The 18,447-nt window shown below is 43.0% G+C and overlaps 1 protein-coding gene across 1 annotated transcript; it reads right to left on the reverse strand.

Annotated features, from left to right (window-relative positions):
* Positions 1-10,747: 10,747 nt before the first annotated feature.
* On the reverse strand, positions 10,748-17,118 carry LOC121161965 (interferon-induced protein with tetratricopeptide repeats 1-like). The gene is made up of 2 exons (XM_040988706.1): positions 17,099-17,118; positions 10,748-12,197 (listed from the first exon to the last, which is right to left on the reverse strand). Exons 1-2 carry the CDS (start codon positions 17,101-17,103, stop codon positions 10,763-10,765), a joined length of 1,440 nt encoding a protein of 479 aa, XP_040844640.1. The 5' UTR covers positions 17,104-17,118; the 3' UTR covers positions 10,748-10,762.
* Positions 17,119-18,447: the final 1,329 nt, after the last annotated feature.

Consider the following 18,447-nt stretch of genomic DNA (forward strand, 5'->3'; position numbering starts at 1 on the left):
GCTGCTCCAGGGCATCTTTGATCAGATGATCATCAGCATTCCTACTGCAAGAACAAGAGTGCAATGTGTGTGTTTGGGGAGGAAGATAGCCCAAAGGAAACTGGTTGATAAAGCACCATACAAAATTTTAGTTCTTATCCTGGGAAAGGGCATAATTGTACAGAATTATTGTTTTGAGTGTAGGTATTTTTCAGATATGCTTGTGCTGTGAATAGATCTTGCTCTTCTCTGTTTGCTGGCTGCCGTATACAACAAAGCTGATTGCATTCAGTTTGAGAGTTATAAAGCATATTTATGCAAAGCATTAATAGAATCTAATATTCTAAATGAGTTTCCTATCATGTGGTGGACAGAATTAGGGTACACTCCAGCCACACATGCTAAACCTTAGGAAACATAATAATATCTTAGTCTGAATATAAGAATTCTGAAAAGAGATGCTTTACTAAAATATGTTTTTTCCATTCTTAGAAATAAGCATAATAGGAAATAAGTAAAATAGGAAAAAATGAGAGACAATGCAGAGATTTATTCTTTCCTTCACTCTGTTTTCTCGTGAAGGTTATAACTTACACACCTATCCTCCAATGTCAGCATAGGAAATTGACATTAGTAGAGCAATGTGTCTTTGTGATTCCATGTTTTTTCCCATACAAATTAACTGATTGAGTTCCTACTTCAATTGATACACAAACTACCTCATCACCACATCTCCTTTTTACCGTTTTATAGTTAACCCATATGATTTCCTCCCCTTCCACTCCCATTGTCATCTAGTGCTTAGAAATTACTGATATATTCTTCATCTGTGTCATTTTATCATTTCATGATTTTCATGTGAATGGAAAATTCATCCAAAAGCATTGGTCCTATGTCTGAAAAATCCATGTAATATGTCAGACTCACAGAAGGTAAGGAAAACCACCATGATCACATGCACCCATATGGTCAAGTGTTTGACAGAATGTAACATCCTTTCATGATTTGGGGAAAAGGTTTCATCAAGTTATGGTAACTAAAGGTGGGGGACTGGTAGATATTGTTTGTTTGGATTGGGCTGGCTGGTAGAAGCTCATGGGCCAAGCATGATGGCTTTCTATGGAGAAACCACATGGAGATAAGCTTAAGTTTTTGTGTTTCTCTGCTTTCTCTGGTTAGTCAAGTGACTGCTCTTCCACCTTCTCTGGAATCTGACTTTGCTGGCAGAGTTCCCAGAACCTACTGCATTCTGACTCAAGCTAGTCCCCATATGGCTCTGACTAGTGGCAGACCTTGACCTTGTCTCTGTGACGCTGGTTTTGACAGCATTAAGAATGTGGGTTGCAGTGTCATGGCAGCCTGTGTTGAGATTTCAGCAAATTGATGTTGCAGGTTTGGAACTGTTATAGCACATTGTGGAATCAGGAGGCTTTAAACCTCACTAAGTGCCAGGGCTATGCAGCCTGGTGATGATACAAGCAAGTCATTTCTGTGCTGTCAGGGCAGAGATCTGCCTTGGATGTGAGGATCATCTAGATGCCCTGTCTGTGGGCCCTCATCCCATAGGAAAAGTGTCTGGGTTTTATCAGTCTCATAGTGGCAGGCCTATCTCAAAATTTCAAAGTTCTAGGCTGACTTTCCTGCCTGACTCCCGTGTGGTTGAAGTCTTGTTCCACTGTGCACTGGCTGAGACATGAGACTACTGGTGATTGCCATCCCTTGGCACCTTGACTAAGGAGGGTTGAAAGTCTCAGTTGTCATATATTGATCTGTGGGGTGGGCCTGAGATGGTCCTGTGAGCCCTGCGTTGTACACTCGCAGGTCTGTTGCTTAGTTCCTTTTCCCTCTGCTGTTAGTTGAGGTGTCTGTCTTCCCGTGGCTGTGCCTGGGATGGAGTTGGGGCTGATGTGGGTGATGCTATCCTCTTTCAGTGTATCCTTTCTTACTCTAGCACCTCAGATTAAAGCTCTGCTCTCCTGTTGGACTTCCTTGACTCTAGTCAAAGCTTAGTTCATGCATAGCTGTTGCAATCACAGTCTCTGGGAAGAAAATGTCAGGAGGATGTCAATCAGTACCCACACTGCTGTTCGCTGAAAGAGTGCTTACCTTACTTTGCTGAATTCTTCTAGAATCGAGGCTGGCATTTGATAAGCATTCAGGAAATGACAGTTAATTTTTGTAACAGTTAGATGCTTTCATCACCAGTGAGTGCTCTAATTTTGGAGCTGAGCTGATCCCAGCTTAGTAATCAGCTGAACACTTCCCAAAACATGTGCTTCTTCCCAGTGTCAGTCACTGGCACACTGGAGGGAATTGTGCAAATGAATCCCACCTACTGTTTTTAAGCTCCTTGATAGCAAGAATGAATGGAGTCCAGCCCAGTTGGAAACAGATAGAAATTCCCACACCCAGCTCCCCAGGGTCAAAGAGATGAAGGTGTTCCCAAGCACAGAACTCCAACTAGCAATCATGCTGAGCAAACTGTCAGTGATCCCAGATGGCCTGAGATGCCCTGGGAAGAAATACCTGGGAATCTAGAAGGCATTCACACTGACCCAGGGTCCTAGGTGGGCACCAAGTGAGGGCAGATACGTGCCATGCAGGGGGACATTCACACGGCACTTCCCACAGTGCATATGCCACAGCCCAAGGGTTCTGGACTTCCTCCTTGGTGGGAAACCAGCAGAAAGAATGTGTACTCACACGAGCTGCCCAGCCCTCCACAGACAGGACACAGGACACTTAGTGGAACAGAATCCCTGAGCCTGGGATCATTTGCTCCTCTCTTGCAAGACTTCCTTGGCCATTTCCCTCCCCTCTTGGTAGCTCCAGTATGAGCTAAACTTCAGATGCACATGTGTGAAGAAAGTCCTTTGTGTGTGTTATGACGATGTCTCCTGAGGTCCACACACATGCCAACATATTCAGCCTGTAAACAAGTTTTTGGAAAGAGTCTTGAGCAAACCTGACCTTATGGAGACCAACCGGTAAGACAGCATTTGCTAGCATTGCCTTGAATGCCTCTGTGTCCCTTCTGCAGAGAAGCTGAAGCTCCTTACCTCATGGCTGCTGTGAGAAGGTGCAGGGGTTCTGCGGGGATCCCAGGGCTGGATGGCGACCTCAGAGATCTGACCCGTGTGCGCTGTGGATGTCTGTCGGAGCTGAGCAGGCCTATAAATGGAGAGAGAAGCCGAAGGGCAGCAAATATTTTAAGGCGTGGCTGTGCTCTTGCTGTGGTACCTTGGACCTAAATGTCGGAAATGAAACTACAGCAGGTAGTTTTCCTGATTCTGGAAAATGAAACTTATCTTGAAACGGCTTTTCCTGTTTTCTTGTGAAAACTCGAGAGTGTGAGTCAGCTGTACTGATGTACCATTGCTTCTGTCCCGTCCTTGCAGAGGATGGGAGCTGGCAGATGTAGGTTTGGGCAGAGGTCATGAAGTCTGGGGCCTGGCAGAGTTGAGAAAGGGTTCCCTGTCTGTGTTTCCTTTGGCTTACTGGATTTAAGATGTTTATGTCTTACCAAACAAGATGGCATGAATGTCTACATGGAAGTCTCCACACACATTTGTAAGCGCTTTGAGAGGTCATGTAATAGTGATTATACTAGGACTTTGCATATCTTGCAATGAGTGATTTCTCTTGTTGTTAGTTGTCGGAACAGAGTAAATGTGTATAGTTGCAGTTTAGTCAAAACATGTTAGGCCTGGCAGTTTAGTGATGGCATAGTAGGCTAAGCTTCTGCCTGTGGGGGATGGTATTCCATCTGGGTGTCCATTTGTGTCATGGCTACATTACATCTGATCCAGCTCCCTTCTTGTGGCCTGGGAAGGCAGTGAAGGATGGTCCAAGTCCTTGGGACCTTGCACCCATGTGGAACACCCGGAAGAAGCTCCTGGCTCCTGGCTTCAATTCTGCTCAGCTCCAACCATTTTGGTCATTTTGGGAGTGAATTAGCAGATGGAAGTTCTTCCTGTCTCTCTTATCTTCTTCCTCTAATTCTACCATTCAAATAGAAATAAAAACAAAATAATTCTTCAACATGTTAGGCCTTAATGACAGTTTCCTTTTTGTTCTCAGTGAAGAGCGCACTTTGTTGCTGTGTAAGTAGACCAGACTCCTCAGAAATGACTCTCATGGCTGTGCCCGATGACACAGCTGTGCCCTGGCACCTGGCTTGGCTCACCCCAGCCTGTGCCATGTAGTCTTCTGTGTTGGTGAGAGGTTGGGGAGAAGAAGCCTATGAGAGATTGTGAGCATAGGTGGGGGCCTGGCTCTTTTCAAAATGAAACATGTTTTTTTGTTTCAAAATTTTAATTGGATTTTACTAGATGCAGTGTAGTTGGTAGGTGCAATTCCAAATTATATTATTTATTTATTCATTTCTGTCTGTGTCCCTCTAACTCCCACAGACTCACTTTCCTTGATTTGTTAGTTTTTGACTTACTTAACTCCTTTCTTTCTTTCTCTTTCCTTTTCCTTCTTTCTCTTTCTCTTTTCTTTTCTCTTCTCTTCTTTTCTCTCTCTCCTTCCTTTTTTCCCTTTCTTTTCTCTCTCTCTCCTTCCTTCTTTCTTTCCTTTCTTCCTTCCTTCCTTCCTTTTCTTTACTTCCTGACTTTTATTTTAAAAATATTTTATGATACAGTTCCATCATCTCCAGGATTTCCCGTCCTCTCTACTGCCACTGATTTCCCCTATGATATTACAATAGCACATTCCTTCATCATCAGTCCTAAGTCCATCCTTCTGTGTACCTTGTAGGTACACACAATCGCAGAGAGTCCAACATCCTATTATCAAGATATACTTCATCGTTTCATTAGGAGACCTTCTTTGATCTGGAAATAGAGATGTGTACCGCATTGTATCTTCACATCTGGATATGATAGTTATTATTGCACAGTCTCTATACAGCCCCTGAAATGAAAAGCCTTACCACAAAATCAACTACAAGAAGAAAAATAAATAATTTACAGTAACATGAAGTTAAATAACATGCTACTGAATGACCAGCCTGTCGCTGGAGCAATGAAAGAAATAAAAAAAACCTTCTTTTATAAAAGGATCCTACTGTATGACCGATGTGTCACTGAAGAAATTAATAAGAAAAAAAAACCTTTTGGAAGAAAGAAAATGAAAGCAAAAATATGAAAATCCATGTGATGTAGCAAGTACAATATTGAAAGTGACATTTATAACATCAGGTGCTTACAATCAATTACAACATCTGAAATAAATGATCTAATCATGCATCTGCAGGACATATTAAAGAAAGTAAAAAGAAAAGGAAACAGGAAATGATAAAAAAATACACAGGGAGAATAAAATGAGTTAAAACTAAAAAACTACAAATTGCAACCTGAAGAATTCATTTTTTAAAAAAATTTATTTATTTCTTATTGGAAAGTCAAGTTACACAGAGAAGGAAAGAGAGAAGCATCTTCCATCTACTGGTTTTTTCCCTAAGTGGCCAAAACATGCCAGAGCTGAGCCTAACTGAAACCAGGAACCAGGAGCTGCTTCCGGGTTTCCCATGCAGATTCAGGGTCCCAATGCTGTGGGCTGTCTCCAGCTTTCCCAGGCTACAAGCAGGGAGCTGGAAAGGTTGTGGAGCCACATGGATACAAACTGGCACCCTTATGGAATCTCATTCATACACCCCAAGGACTGTTGCCATTTGGCCTCCATGCTGGGCCCAAGGAAGAGCCATTTTTAAGAAGATGAGCAAAACAAACTTTTAGCCAGACCAGTAAAGAAAAGCAAGAGAAAAATCAAGTAAAATTATAGATGAAAAACAAAATATCCTAGGAAACTCTCAAGGTGATCTTTTCTTTCTGAATGGATTTATTGATTGCTCTTTGCTGTCAGCTTTCGTTGCTTTTAGTGTTTTTTGCTTCAACGTTTATATTACTGATAAAAAAAATGGCTTCTCCAGCTTATCTTTCTTTTCCATTTATCTGGAATATCTTTTCTTTCTTTCACTTTCAGCTTCCATGTATCTTCGTTGGTGAGATGTTCTCTTGCAGGCAACGGATAGATGGGTTTTGTGTTTATATCCCACCCGCTACCCTATGACACTTGATTGATGAGTTTAAACCATTTACATTCAGGGTTAGTATCAAGAGGTAGTAATTTTTTCCTGTCCTTTTAGCAATGGATTGTTTCTTATTTGATTTAGTCTTCTTTTGTTGCTTTATTGGGATGGTCTTCAGGTTTGCCCTTGGTTTTGGTAGGTGCTCTACCTTTCCTCTGTTGATAGAACATCTTAATCATTTGTGGGCAGGTCTGGAAGAGGTAAATTTGTGGAGCTTTTGTTTACTCTGGATAGTTTTCTTTCCTTTTCAAAGAAAAAGAAAGACTTGCTGGGTAAGTTATTCTGGGCTGACATTTTTTTTTTCTCTTAGAATCTGGAAAATGTGACTCCATTCTCTTCTGGCCTGTAGAGTTTCCTCTAAGAGGTCAGAAGTAAATCTGATTAGGGTCATTCTATGTGTTAACTGATTTTTTCATGCACATATTTATGTATCTTTTCCCTGTGTTTAATGTAGAGCACCTTATTATCATGTGTTGTGGCCAAGATCTATTTCGCCAGCCCTATTGGAAGTTCTGGCCTCTTCCTGTACTTTGTTTTCCAATTCTTTCTCCAAATTAGGGAAGTTTTCCTTTGTTATTTCATTGAGTACCATTTTCTTTAAGGATAGGGCACACCCACTGATTGGAGTGGAGTTTTTTTTTTTTTTTGTATTTTAGAAAGTCAGATATACAGAGAGGAGGAGATACAGAGAGGAAGGTCTTCCATCCGCTGGATCACTCCCCAAGTGGCCACAATGGCTGGAGCTGAGCCAATCTGAAGCCAGGAGCTAGCAGCTTCTTCTGGGTCTCCCATGCGGGTGCAGGGTCCCAAGGCTTTGGGCCGACCTCGACTGCTTTCCCAGGCCACAGGCAGGGAGCTGAATGAAAAGTAGGGCCACAGGAGTAGAACCAGTGTCCACATGGTATCCTGGCACGTTCAAGGCGAGGACTTCAACAGCTATACTACTGTGCTGGGCCCTCATCTAATAAATTTTAAATCCCAGCTTCCTTTTCTATGCCTTCTGGAACTCCTATAACTGTTATGTTCGTCCTTTTCAGTTGCACTTCCAGCTTTTTGAATTTCCACCCATCATTGAACTAAATGTATTTCAATTCTGAGATTCTTTCTTCTGCCTCCCTCATTCTATTACTGAGACTTCTCACGGAATTATTAATTTGCTCCATTGTGTTTTTCCTTTCTAATATTTTGCCTTAGTTTGGTTTCAGTGTTTTCATTTCCTGTGCGACATATTCCTATAGCAAGTTTTTTTTTTCCCAATTCCTTATCTCCCATTTCCTTGATGTCTTCCTCAGTTAACTCTGAAGTTGGCAATAGTCTTTGCTCATTTGTGCGAGAAGCATCAGTACTATTCATTGCTCTCTGTCTCTTCTTTTGGTCTTGGTCATTATACTTCTGGTTAGGAGAGTCTTCTCCTTGGGGCAGGTTTCTAAGCTGTGTCACCCACAGGTCTGCAGTTTGATTTTCCGTATTGCAGTTGCTACATGGTTCTTGATTTGCAGTCACTTGTCCCACTCTCTCCAGCTAGTACCAGTTCTGGTTTCTTATGTTAGACTTGCACCATGGTCTGCGTAACCCCAGGACCTGGCTCACCACTCTGCACCTGCTATGATACCATCCTGAGTCTGTACCTTTCTCCCATTTCTGGTTCAGGCAGTTCCCAAGATTAGAGAGACACCAGATGTCCTATACAGCTAGGTTTTTGATGGTGCTGATCTTGCTGGAACCTGTTGGCAGTTAGGTCTAGGGACCACACAAGCCTATTTTTATCCATATGCTGCCATAGTCGGTATTATTTTCCCTGTGGGACCAATTCAATGCACTGAGCTCAGAGAGTTCACTCCCAGCTGAGCGCATGCTCAGCTCACTTGTCCCTGCATTCTTTCAGTCCTGGTTTCTTATACTAGGCTTCCACTGTGGTCTCCATAGCCACAGCTCCTGACTCACCACTTTCCATACTCTGTGATCCTGTGCTGTGGCCACACCATTCCTGCACTGCCTTTCTTCCAGTCCCAGTTTGAGCACTGCCCAAACTGGGAAACTAGGGAGACATCAGCTGACCCCCAAATCACTGGATGCTGGCTTTACTGGAGCCCACATTCCCTCTGACGGATTTGCCTGGTCCCTCTCTGGTTCTTGCATGTGCTGTTTGGGTGCTGCTGCCACATTTGGTATGACTCAGCTCAACTTGGCATTCCATAATGTGCACTGGCTTAGGACGTGGTCGATCCTAGCCCAACACACACTCTATTCTGGTGTTCATATTTGCCAGCGGGTGATGTGATCTGGTTCAGCCTGGCTGCCCCCCCACCGCCATGCCAAATGTATGTTCTTGGGTATGTTTCTCTGGCCTGGTCTGGGTTGCTCCCTATCATGGTTCCTGTGCTCACCTGTAGGAACTGTGTCCTGACAGAGGAGTTTCCAAAGTTTCTCCAACAGAACCTCTCCCTATGCCAGATCATGTGCATACTGGTGGATCAATGGGCCAGCCCTCCTTTTTGGCTGTCAATCAGTTCCAGTTATTCCTGTTGGATGTTTCAGCCCAGCCAAGGCTTATCCATACCCAGACACTGCTCACACATGGCTCAGTAGGGGCAGAGACCTAGCCTAGGCTGCCCTACATCTACCCAGGTTCTCCAGAGCACCCGATTGTGCTGGCGTCCAGCCCAACTCTGTGTGCCCAGCCCCAGATCACACTTGTGCCAAGGGAGATTGCAGCCATATCCATACCAGAATGCAGCCCCCACTCTGTCCCCCTCACTCTCCATGGGAACCCCAACCCAGTTGAGCCTATTCCCAGCCCTAGATTACATACTTGCCAGTGGTTGCTGTGACCCAGTTGGCTTAGTCCCTCACCTCTCTCAGCCTTTGCCTTTGATGCTGTGGCCTTAGTATCCCATGCTTATGCAGACCAGTTGGTGTAAGAGCCTAGTTCAGCATGACCTGTGCCCCATCCTGAATTCTGTTCTTCCTTGTGAGTTGAGGTTTGCTAAGCCTTGCCAGGTCCGTTCCCTTCCAGGTGCAGTCTGGCCCACCCCACATCCTATTTTAGCATGTACTTTTGGGTGCTGCTTCCTTGACCTGCCAAGACTGTTGTTGGTTCCTTTACACGTATGTGATGGTAAGTTCCATGGTCACACCTAGCTCAGCTCATTACCACCCCAGCTTGTGAGCTAACCTGAGGGACTTGTATTTCCAGAGTGTGGCCCATACATCCCCCACAGAATCTACCCCCTGGACCAGAATTTCTTGTTTGCTGGTTAGTGTCTTGACCTGCCAAATGTGACCTGTTCAGTGTTCCAGCACTGAGTCAGGTACTGGTACCTAGCCCTGCCAGACTGGTCCCCATGCATAGCTTTCATGTGGTCTGGGCTGTCTCTGGCCTCCCCATCTCACTAGATTACAGACTTCATGACGTTTAGGGGAAATGTCTGCCTTCTTACCCTAAGGTTTTTGCCATCTATCACTATAAACCACTTGTTGACAAATTCAATGCTTTAGACATCTTGGTGTACATAAGCCAGGAATTTTATTTGTCAGCTATTAGCCTCTTGCTTCTACTAAATAACATACACAAATTGTTTCTGATTCACACACATGTATTCTATTTCAATATTTTCTATTTTCATTTGAATGAGAGGCGGCCGATCTTCCCTGGTTTACTTCTGCTATTTTACTGCCAAAATATCATATGGTTGTGAGATCCATCATTGGGAATAGGACACAAAACCCAGGTCTCCCAGGTGGCTGACATGAATCCAACTCCTGCTGTCATCATTGCTGCCTCCCAGGGTCACTGTGATCTGAAACTAGAATCAGAAGATGTACCTGGAACTCAAACCTGTGCCCTTCAAGGTGCAAACATGAGTGTCTTAACTAACATTTGAAACACTGCACCAAACTCTGACCTGCATTTCACTCGGTTTTGGAATGCAATCATTTGATCAGTTTAAGTAGTTTTTTTTTTTTAATGGCATTGCATTATGGGACAATGTTATAGGCACTGGGATTCCTCCCACCCCTCCCCAAACCCTCTCCCCATGGTGGATTTCTCCACCTTGTTGCATTACCACAGTTCAAATTCAGTTGAGGTTTTTTCATTGGAAGTATTTACCAAGCATAAAGTTCAGCATCTTATTATCCTAGTGAGTTCAACGATTTCTTGGTGAGACCATCTCTGGTCCGAAGGTAAAGCCAGCAAAGTATCATCCCAATCAATTATAAGCCCCAACATAACATCAACAACAATGTATAACATTATGGCATTAATTGACATGGTATTGATTAACCAATATGTTATTGGGAAAATGCAGGTTCTTAAAAAAATGTTCTGTACCTAAACAAATGACATATATCTTGGTAGAGTTATAAGCTAGTTCAGACCATCTGAAAAACAACCAAGTTCAGCCAAATCATGCTTCAACACTATAAACTGCTAAATATTGAAATGAAAATAGACACGAGACAGCTGAATAGTAATCTATAGCCATTTTGAGGTGTATAGAACCCGGTTGAGTATAAACCAAAATTGAAATGTCTATGAAGAAGTCACAGGAGGTAGTTTAAGTAATTTTTACAAACTAAATTGCACCTTGATGTGAATGGCATGTTTCTAAACCAGCAAGCAGGAGATAATGGCTACATCTTAACCTAAAATCAAATGCAATAGGAAAGTAGCTGATAATTGATCATCTAGAGGCTACACCCTACAACCTTCTCCCTCTCAGGATTTAGTCTCAATGCCTGCTCATAGCACTCTAGGGCTTCACTGAGGTCTCCTTTCAGCTTGTGGACCAACCCAAGGAGACTCAAGCCTTCTGGATCTGATTCATTGCTCTCTAATTTCTTCAAGGCCAATTGTTTCACAACATCGATACTTTTATCCTTGATAAAGGAATTCTGTTCTATTTTTATTGCTTTTAAATAATGGTTAATTGCTTCTGCTTCAGATTTCTTTTGAAATTGTAGAAACTGAGCATAGTAGAAATGTATATATTGCAAAGAGTATTGTTGCCCTGGTATTATGCCTAGCACTTTTTGGAAAGTGTCTTCAGCTTTTTCATGATCTCCTGCATGTATATATGTGCGTGCCAGGTCAACATAAGCAATCTCAAATGAGGGCTTTAGTTTCACAGCATACTCAAAATGAAATATGGCTAATTGAACCAGTCTGTCCACATCTCTTCTGCTCTGCCCTTGAAACTGCCAGTTGGTAGACTTCTTTATTTGGATCATTTGACCCCTGTAGCAGAGTCCCATCTGGTGATGAAGAAAGGCAGAGTTGGGTGTTGCCTTCAAGGCCTTTTTTAAATACCTCAGAGCTTCATCTAGACGACCCTGTCTGCGGTAAAACTTGGCTGCATACCGGAACACGTAGGTCTGTGAGGACCCATGGGTCAGAGCTTCTTCAAGGTGCATTTGTCCTTCTGCTTCCTCTCCCACATCCTGCAGCTTCAGAGCAAGGAGAGCTTTCAGGTACCCATCTTGTGGGTTGAGGCTGATGGCCTTTCTGAGGGGAGGAAGGGAGAAGGCCTCGCTGATATTGTTTAGTCCTTTGGCTGCGTAATCCAGGCGGTAGGTGACAATTGCATAGCCAGTGTTGAATTCAGGGTTTTCAGGGTCCACTTCCAGAGCCTTTTGAAAGCAGGCCTTGGCCCGTTCATAGTGCTTTCCTCCACACTTCAGCAAGGCCCATCCTTCCACACAGTCCATCTCAGGACACTCCACTCTATAGCGGGAAGAATCTTCAAACCTGTTGCAAATCTCCTGCACCTTGTCCAGGTACTTCTGTGTGTCTTCCCATCTGCCCATGTGGTAATAGACCCAGGCATAGTTGCCCCAGGTCACCAGGCATCTCACATCTGGTTCATCAGCTTGGTCTCTCTGGCACAAATTTTCACCTTCTTCCAGGCACTCCAGGGCATCTTCATTCTTGCCTTGTAGGTGTTTCACATAGGCCAATAGATTGTGAATTCCCACATTGTAGCTGGTCTCTAGAAATTGAATCTCTTCTGAGATCCTCTCTTCTAAGTCAGACACCTCGGAGTCTTCAATTAACAGCTGCCACGTGAAGTGACATCTCAGTTGCCCCAGCTTTTCCCGGATCTGATGTTCATCTGCACACTTACTATGAAGACAAGAGCAGAAGTTATTTATTAGATGAGGAAATACAGAGGTGAAAAATAGAGATAAGCCAATGATAATGTCTTGAAAGTCTCCCACTTAGGTTTCTTTTGGAGTGATTGAGGAATTTTGTTTTTTTGTATGATGCTTTTCAGGGTTCATATTTGTCACAAAGGGAGGGGCTCAGACCATGTGTACATCAATTTATAATGGAGTGGATTAGGATGAAGGTGAAAGTGGGTTAAATCAGTGTTCCAGTTTCTTCTGTTTCCTGGGCAGGAGGGTGGGGAGATTGCAGGGCTGTGTGCAGGGAGGTGCTCCACTTCTTGCTGTCAGTGTGTGTCAGCTCATGGGGACTGAGGCTGTCCTTTGATGTTGCCTTAGGGAGCCTGATGAGGGGGAAGTGTTCTGAGGATGTTTACTTGTGTTGTCTTGCTTGTTTTGAGTTTTTTACTTTCTTGCACCACATGTGAGATATTCTAAGGCCTCTTAGCTGTCCATATGTACTTTGTGTGTCCACAGACACAGGTACAAACCGCTGTCCTGGGGTGTTGTTCAATCTGTCCTTTTTCACAGTTTTTGCAGAGGTACTCAAGATCCTCTGTTGGTTTAGATGAACTGGCTGTCTTGTCATTTGTGTGCCTCTGGCTATGTTTTCTATTTCATATGTAGTCCCTGTATGTTTTAAATTCTATTTTCCATAGGCTCAGGGATTTCCTCTTCCATCCTCCTCACCAACCTTCCCCCTCACTGTATTCTGCTATATTATTGCAAGAGTGTAGTGTTTCAACAACAGTTACATGTCCATCATTCTGCTATTGAAGTGCATCATGATATTGTAGAGTACTTGTCTTTTTTGTGTAATTATTTCTTCTCTCATAATTTGGTTTAATGGTTATGGCAGCACTTACTTTGCAAGGACTTGTGAAAACCTTTCCCATTGGATGGAAATTAATGTATTACAACTTAATGGAGAGTACAGTCAACTTGATTGATGATTCAACTTTGATCTTTGAATTTGCTGAACAGAAAGAGACCAGGGTCTTGGGGGATTGACTCTTCTTCATGATTCACATCTGCTTTTTTGAGGTTTCTGGCTTAAGCGCCAGTAGAGTCATCAGCAGTGTTTCTGGACATTTCCCAGTAGTTTTTGTTTGTTTGTTAATTTTGTAATCTAATTTGGTAGTTTGATTAAAGGTCAATGCACTCACCATGACTGAAGCCTGGTGAGGATTTTTGTTCTCTTGGTTAGAATTGTGGGTTTGGGATTCTCTGACAAATAGGACAGTGGATAATCTGGATGAGCTCCCAAGAAGACTTTTGGTCTAGCTGGCTTTTGCAGAGACTGACCCAGTCTTTGGAGGACATTGGCCATAACTCTTGGATAATTACTTGGGCCAGATTTTCAATTGTCCATTTCCTGTTGTAGCTCATCACATACCCCTATTTAGGAACTTAGGGTTCCTAAAATGCCCTTTCCTTATGTAATTATGAAGGAGTAGATACTTGTCTTTTTAAGATATGTCCTGTGCAAGTTGTTATGTTGTCTGTATTTCCTGCTCCCAGTGCCTTCTGTCAAACTCCTTATCTTTGCCCCAGGACCCTTTTTGTAAAAGAGGGTAATAGTAAAACTTCCCATACCTGGTTTGGGAAGTTTAATAAGCCTGTATAACTAAAGATTTATTACCAGCTGTATGGTAGAGGCATATTTGGCTATTGATGTAATTAGGACAGAGACCAGTTGGTAACGTAGAATCCTATGAAGCATTATAGATTTTAACATTTTAGTCTCTATGTAATGGAACAAATTCAGAGGAACTCAGAGATACTATTTACTAGTTTTTCACTATTCATTTGAAATAACTGTAGATTCACAGAAAAGGCCAAAGGTAGGGCAGAGAGCCAGTGTCTCCCTTACTCAGCTTCTCCCAGTGATTTATACAAGTATCATGGAGTATCTACATAAGAAGTTGTCATTAGTACAACAGTGTGTGTGTGTATGTGTGTGTGTGTGTGCGGATCTGCGACTCTTGATCATGTAATTACAAATCTTGGGACCACCACCTCAATTAATATGCAAGACTGTCCCATCCCTGCAACAATTCCTTTATGATAAACTTCTATGTGTAACTTCTTCAGTGTGTAGCTTCTTGACCTATAGTACCATACATCCATGGCCTTTTGGAACTATTGTTTTTAGTTTTATGTCTTTAATATTGAATTCAAGAATGTGTTACAAATGGAAAAGGCCTTTTAGTATGTAAAGAGCAATCAGGTTAATATACCCAATTTTAAAAATGAAGGTGAGAGATCATGACGCTGAATGCAGCAAAAGGATTTGGATCAATAGCATACTTTTATGATAAAAGCACTCAAGACAAGTCATAGGAAGAAACTACTCCAATACAATAAAGACCACATGCAAGAGATGCACAGTTAGCATCCTAAGTGCTAGAACAGGAAATATCCTGCTAGAATGCAGGCAAGGATGTCAATGTCCACCTCTTCTATTCTCTATTATTTGTGAATACAGAAATTATTGATAATTCCACACAAACTGTTAGAGCTAATAACCAAGTTGAGCAAAGATACAGGATACAAACTCAGCAGGCAGAAAAATCATTGTGGCTCTATACACTAAGTATGAACATTTAGAAGAAAATTAAGAAAACACAAATCTGATATAATACCATAACAATAACAAAATATGTAGGAACAAACGTAACCATAGAGACAAAGATGTGTGTGCTTAAACAACAAAGCCTTGCTGAAAGAATGTAAAGGTGACACAAATAAATGGAAAGCCACCCTCTGGCATGGATTAGAAGACCTCATATTGTGGAGATGTCAGCACTACCCAAACCAACGTACAGATTTAATACATTCTCTGTCAAAACCATAACAATGTTTTCAGAATTAGGAATTTCATCCTAATTGATTCCTGGGTTCTCAAAGCATCTCAAATAGCTGTAGAGTGTTGGGCCAAACTACATATGGACAACTCCCACTTCATATTTCAACATGCACACACACAAACACACACAAAGACACACACACACACACACACACACGCTACAGGAACCCAAACATTTCCCATGTTGGTATACAGACAGATGCAGTGGAAGAGAGAGCCCTGGGATGATGTCTTGAGCAAGCGTTGTATCAGCTCAGGCTGTAATAACAGCAGACCACAGACTCGCTGGCTTAACAGATGTGTTTTCCTAAAGTTCTGGAGGCTAGAACTCCAAGATCAAGGTGCAAGACAATGTTGTGCCTGGGGAGGACTCTTCTGCTTTGAGGATGGCTGCCTTCTTGTGATTGAGTAGCTGTGACCTTGACATTTTCATCACACCGTAACACCAAAGTGGGGCCTGTCTGTCTTGGCACATAAGGAGAAAACACACTGGTGTGTCTTCTTTTTTAGGGATCGCAGCCTTATCAGATTAAGGCCCTGTACTTACGACTCCATCTTGACTTTGCTTTAAACACCATCACTAAATACCCAACAGGAGCTAAAGATTGAATATATAGATTTGTATGTGTGGCACTGTCTATGCAGTTCCTACTTACAGTAATATAGTTTTTGAGAAATGTGATAAGGCTACTTGGGGAAATGTTTATCAACAACTGGTATGTAACCAGACACGAGAAGAAAGCTTGTTATTTATTCCATATAGAGATAGTGGTTTAAAATAGCTTAACAATCTAAATGTAAGACCTAAACTAGAAGTTGTAAGGTTAAAGCAACAGAAAGCACCAGACAAGACTGCATATGAGTAAGAGAATGGTTTATTGGAGGGTGACACAGCTGGGCTCTATCAAAGAGGAGGGCAATGCCAGGCACGACCAAGGACCTTGTTTTTATAGGAATTAACAGAGGAGAGTGTAAGCTCTCAGGCTGGAACAGCCAGCATCTAGGAGTATGTGAAGTGGCTGATAAGGTAGGGCTGGGTGTAGAGCTGTAGTTAGCCTGTTGTGGGGCTGCCTTCTGGCTGTTTTTCAGAATGCAGAAGATGATTTTGCTTCATGGAGCAGCTCTTTAAAGTGAAAACATGGTGCTGGACATTCACTAAACTGCCAGCTGACCTTACACAAACTAACAATCTGAGCTTTTATGATCACCGTTCAGCTGAGGTCATACAGAAACTCCCGTACAAAGCCCTTTCGGCAAACAGGATGCTACTGCTTCCATGCAGGTGTCTCCTGCCAAGGCTGGTGGCAAGCAGGTTTAGGCGATTTGGGGCAGCTTGAGTTGCCTGGGGAAAATTGTCTGCTGATCTAAAATGTATTCAGTCTCATACAGGAGCCCAGCTAGGCAGAAAAAGCACAAGCCTGCAGAGAAATGCCTGAGCTTCTGCTGTCACATCCCCACAGTATTTTCCCCAAGATAACTGAGAGGTCACGTGACTGGCTGACACAGCACTATGGATCTTGCATGTGGAGCCAGCAGAATATGATGTCTAATAAACAGACTGCCCAGCCCTCCACACATCAGACAAAGTACATTTTGTAGAAAAGAATCTCTGAGATTGAGGTCAATTTCTTCCTCCCTGCAAAGCAACTCTTCCCAGTTTCCCTCCCCCCTTTGGTGTTACAGTATGAGGAAAAGATCAAGGTCACAGCTACTTGAAAGGTCTGCCAGAAAGAATCCTGCCAGTGTATTTAGGTGAATGTATCTCTCTACGATCATGACACACAAACACTCCAACATCAGGTCCCTAAACATATACAGGTCCAGAAAGATACACTATCTTCATATCCATACAGATATTAGATCCATAAACATACACAAGTAGTCATTCACATACTTGACTTTACTGATACCGTCCAATCCTGTTGCAATAGTACTGCCAACATTTTCTCAAAATCTACAGATCCCCTGAGGAGAAGCTGAGAGCTCCTTACCTCATGGTGGCTGTGAAGGGAGCAGAGCTGCTGCAGGTGTCCTGGTGCTGGACCTGGTCCTTGTTGATGTGGCCAGCCTGCTTGTGGATTTCCAGAGAAACTGAATACCCCAGACAGGACAGTAGAGGGTGGCGATTGGCAGCAAATGTTGTAATGTGTGTGTGTCCTTGTTACTGGTAATGAGAAACTGAAAGTGACCAATGAAACTGAAACTACCAGCTTCCTTGCTCTTGGGAAAAGAAACCTAAGCAAAGTGCTTAGTTGTCTGTCTTGATAACTGCCTCAGAAATGATGGTTGTGGCTTTGTTTGATAACCATAGCTGTGCCAAGTCCTCTGGCGACCTGCTAACCTGGATTGGCCCTGTCCTACCTGCACGTGTAGCCTTATGTGTTCATAATCAGTTGTCAGGAATACTATGAGAGATTGGTCTCCTGGGCAGAGATTTGTCTGTTTCCTTTACTTATCTTTCTCTCCTCTATTCTTCTCTTTTTCTCTTTTTTTTTCTTTCATTCACTTTATCTCTACTCAGCCTTCTTACTGCACAGAGCAAGTGATCCAGAAAACCCAGAAGTTAGAAAGACCATGTCACATACTGGGTTGGTAAGTGGTCTCAGTGGAAGGTGGGAAAGAATCAAAATCAGGAAGCTCAAGTCAGAGAGTTCGCTCGGGAAAGCAGCACAGAACAGGTTGCTTCAGAGTAGCCCCGTGCGATATTTCGGTTCCTCTTTTATGGGCCTTAATAAATTGATGCTATTATTTGAGTTGTGCAGTCCTCCTTAATTTACTATGTAAATTCAGAGCAAAATCCTCAGCCAACCTCCCAACTACCCCAGCACCGAAGAAGCATTGGGAACAGTCACCTGATATCATCCCAGGGTCCCCTATGTGGAGCATATTCTGAGGTTCTATTCAAGTGGTTTCAATAGTTCTGGTATGCTGTTGATCTTACTGATCCAAGACCGAGGAAATGCTTTCAAAGCCCACTGGCTCACACAGTTCACCACAGAGTGTTCATTTGCCCAGAAATGTGCTATCAAGCTACCCTGGGGTAGTAGACCAATTTGTTCTGCCCTTCCTACTCTGCTATGGTACCAGATGTCCTCTGTACATCCTAGGGGACTACGTAATCCTCCATGTGCATCTCTGTATGCTGTCCACTGCACCGTCTTCAGCAGCTGAGGAGGCCCCTTTCAGACACATACACTCCACAGTCAGATCCCAGGTCCTGCCACTCTCCCCATGGTTGGAGTTCTGAGTTCAGCAGTTTAACTGGGGGAGGGATCCTCAAGGAAATCACATCTGAAGTGATCGCAGACCTGACTCATATGTGCCTGCCAATACTGGGTGT

Source organism: Ochotona curzoniae, unplaced genomic scaffold (genome assembly GCF_017591425.1).
Source record: "Ochotona curzoniae isolate NIBS_2020 unplaced genomic scaffold, NIBS_Ocur_1.0 contig_4966, whole genome shotgun sequence".
NCBI classification, from domain to species: domain Eukaryota; kingdom Metazoa; phylum Chordata; class Mammalia; order Lagomorpha; family Ochotonidae; genus Ochotona; species Ochotona curzoniae.